Source organism: Electrophorus electricus, chromosome 21, assembly GCF_041902795.1.
Source record: "Electrophorus electricus isolate QZ-2024a chromosome 21, ASM4190279v1, whole genome shotgun sequence".
In the NCBI taxonomy this organism is placed as follows: domain Eukaryota; kingdom Metazoa; phylum Chordata; class Actinopteri; order Gymnotiformes; family Gymnotidae; genus Electrophorus; species Electrophorus electricus.
Window position 1 is genome coordinate 12,787,501 of NC_137517.1, and position 3,440 is coordinate 12,790,940.

At 43.1% G+C, this 3,440-nt stretch overlaps 1 protein-coding gene across 1 annotated transcript in view; it reads right to left on the reverse strand.

Annotated features, from left to right (window-relative positions):
* LOC145652836 (NLR family CARD domain-containing protein 3-like) overlaps window positions 1–2,647 on the reverse strand; it is a 2,759-nt gene extending 112 nt beyond the window's left edge. The window contains exons 1-2 of the mRNA XM_081704541.1: window positions 2,137–2,647; window positions 1–1,502 (exon numbers count right to left, since the gene is read on the reverse strand). The exon at window positions 1–1,502 is cut by the window's left edge and continues 112 nt beyond it. Coding sequence (XP_081560667.1) covers window positions 1,433–1,502; window positions 2,137–2,606 — 540 coding nt within the window. The 5' untranslated portion in view covers window positions 2,607–2,647 and the 3' untranslated portion in view covers window positions 1–1,432. The remainder of the gene's footprint in view (window positions 1,503–2,136) is intronic.
* Window positions 2,648–3,440: the final 793 nt, after the last annotated feature.

Consider the following 3,440-nt stretch of genomic DNA (forward strand, 5'->3'; position numbering starts at 1 on the left):
TGGAGGACAGACAGAAGTGTCATGGTACAGCCCCTAACCCCTCAAATGTGTGCGTGTGCGTGTCTGTCCGTATTGCCACGCCCTCTTGTGTTGTGCACCTGATCCTTGTTGTGTGTAATTGTCATGAGTGTATATAAGTCTCGTGTCGTATCGTCAAGGTTGTCGGTGTTTGACATATGTAGTGTGTTTGTGTGTGTTGAGTTGTGCTTATGATTAAAATGTATGTTATGTTTAACGTGCCTCGTCCCCGCATCCTCCTTAACCTGTTAAACATCACAGAAGGGTGAATACAATTTTATAATCATGGAGTTCCATATTCCTGTGGAGGAAACTGAACAAAACTGTTAGTTTGTGTAACAGAGAAAGAAGCAGTGTGATGATATTGTGCAGAGATTAAGTGCAGGCAGTTCACACTGAGCAGTGGGGAGTGATATCCACACAAACCCCAGAAGAGGAGAAAGCCCTGGATATACTGGCTCATCAGTGTCTCTTAGGATAAGAGGAGGAACTGATGTGTGTGGAGAAGAATGTCCATCTCCATCCCCTCAGCCTGTCTCTCCACAGTACCCTTCACCTGCTCTAGTCCTGCTGCATCTGCTGGGTGTCTCAGGCAGGACCCAGCTGAAGATCACCACTTGAGCCTGAGAGAGCAGCGTTTGTGGGTGCAGCCAGGAGCTCATATTAATAGAAGACGAGAAGCTACTCTTTAACAAAGTTGCTCTTTTAGAGACACACTATGCAAGGCCTTCAATATCAGTTTCAATAATCTTGAACAAGGGAAATGTAAAATATTACCATGTATTCACTGAATAAACATGGATCAAAGATAAATAAATAAAGATTTATTTATTTAGTAAAGACTTGCTTAGTAAACTATGATTATTTTCAGACACAACAGTGACTAGTCAGAGAGAAGACCTGTCATTTCTTTTTTTAAACAGTTTTAAGGGATTGCTTATATTTGCCAGGTGTCACGGTTGGCCGGGCATCCAGAAGGAGGGACACGCCCACTCCTGCTAGGGAGCGCACTACATCCCTGCCTTGTTCCCAGTCCCCTGCCTACTAATCACCTTCACCTGTCCCGTGTTCTCTCTCTCTATTTAAACTCACAGGTCCTGAGAGAAAGCGCTGCACATTAGTGGAACGCCGGACTTCTCACTTCCACCCTGTACATCGCTACACAGAGTGTTAGGACTGAGTATCGTTGATAATTTGTTGTGGTTTTTCACGTATTGACAATGCAGAATAAAGAGCACTTTGGCTCAACCTTGCCTTTCGCTTCCTCTGTGCCGCCACCATCACAACAGGTATTTATGTTTTCAGGTTTGTCCATCAGCTGGTTTGAATATGTGGACTATTATGGGTCATATACAGAAGACTGAACCCATTATTCTGAGTTGTAGTCCAAACTCTGGTCTATGTAGTTTTGTTCTCATCTTCCCCCACTGCTGTGCTCATCTTTGTTCTCACTGTCAGCGGGAGGGCAGGAGCAGAGTCCAGCGCTGGTTTGTATAAAATGGGAAAAAGTCTCATTTAAATACGAGGAACAACAACCAGTCCACAGTCCAAAAAGCAAACAGTGTTAACAGGCAAAGGTCAGCACTAGGAAGACCAAACAGCAGACTTTGGTAAAAAGGGCAGACACACAGAAACAGAAACATGTTCAGGAAAAGTGGAAAAAAAAAACAAGACTACTTTGCATACACCAGCTCAGAAATACAACTCAGATGAGTAATTTTCTAAAGTTAGTTACACATTCTCACCTACACTGGGCTACACAACAGAATTTACTCTAATATCTTTGTAATTATAATTAATTCAGGTAAATTTATTATGTTTTACACATGTTACATCTTGGCCTGCATCTGTTTCCATAACTGGCTGTGAAAATGTGAAAGAGAATGTTAATGTGGGTAAAAGAGAGATGTATGTGTGTGTGTGTGTGTGTGTGTGTGTGTAAATTCTTTAGGATTAATGAGTGGTTCAGCTAACACCTTAAATAGTAATTAGGGTACATGATACATTAGTTACAAAGGAGTTTAGGAAACACTTACAAATTAACAAAAGTACCTTATGATGGAGATCATGATGTACTAACACCAGTGCAGTAATGTGTTTATGAATGAAAATACTCACACAGCTTTTCTGGATGCTGTGACCACTGGAAGCAGTCTCAGTAGACATTCCTCTGATGGGTCATATTTACTCAGGTCAAACTCATCCAGCTCCTCTTCTGAGTTCAGCAACACAAACACCAGAGCTGACCACTGAGCTGGAGAGAGACTGGCTCCATGGAGACAATGGTCACCTCCTCTGCTTAGGTATGTCTGGACTTCCTGTACTAGAGAATGATCCTTTAGTTCATTCAGACAGTGGAACAGATTGATGGATTTCTCTGGAGAGGGATTCTCCCTGATCTTCTCCTTGATGTAGTTGACTGTTTCCTCTTTGCTGTGAGAGCTTCTTTTCCTCTGTGTCAGTAGGCCTTGTAAGAGAGTCTGATTGGACTCCAGTGAGAGACCCAGAAGGAAGCGGAGGAAAAGGTCCAGATGTTCGTTCTCACTCTGTAAGGCCTTGTCCACTGCATTCATAAGGAAGTCAGACATGGTTGATCTTTTAAAGAGACCTTTCTTTTGCTGTTTCAACACATTTTTCCTTTTTGGAGATGAAGGAGAGATATGCATATAAAGCAGCCAGAAACTCCTGAATGCTAAGATGCACAAAGCTGAACACCTTCCCCAGGTGAAGCCCAGACTCCTCTCTGAAGATTTGGGTACACACTCCTGAGTACAGTGACACTACTTTGACATCAATGCCACACTCTCTTAGGTCTTCCTCATAGAAGATCAGGTTGCCCTTTTCCAGCTGTTGGAAAGCCAGTTTTCCCAGTGCCAGAATTGTCTTTTTAGTCTGTTGAGGATCAGTGTCAGTGTTTCCATGGTACTTTCTATCCTTGTGTTTGATCTGAAAGATCATAAAGTGTGTGAACATTTGAGTCAGAGTCTTGGGAATCTGTCCACTCTCTGCTTCACCCAACATTCTCTCTAGAACAGTGGCTGCAATCCAACAGAAGACTGGAATGTGACACATGATGTAGAGGCTTCTTGATGACTTCATGTGTGTGATGATTTTGTTGGCCAGGATCTGATCACTGATTCTCTTCCTGAAGTACTCCTCTTTCTGAGGGTCACTGAACCCTCGTACCTCTGTTACCTGATCAACACACTCAGGAGGGATCTGATTGGCTGCTGCAGGTCGAGAGGTTATCCAGAAGAGAGCAGAGGGAAGCAGATTCCCCTTGATGAGGTTTGTCAGCAGCACATACACCGAGGTCGACTCTGTTACATTCCACAAGTTCTCATTGTTCTGGAAATCTAGAGGAAGTCAACACTCATCCAGACCATCAAAGATGAAAATGACTTTGTAAGCATCACAGTGTA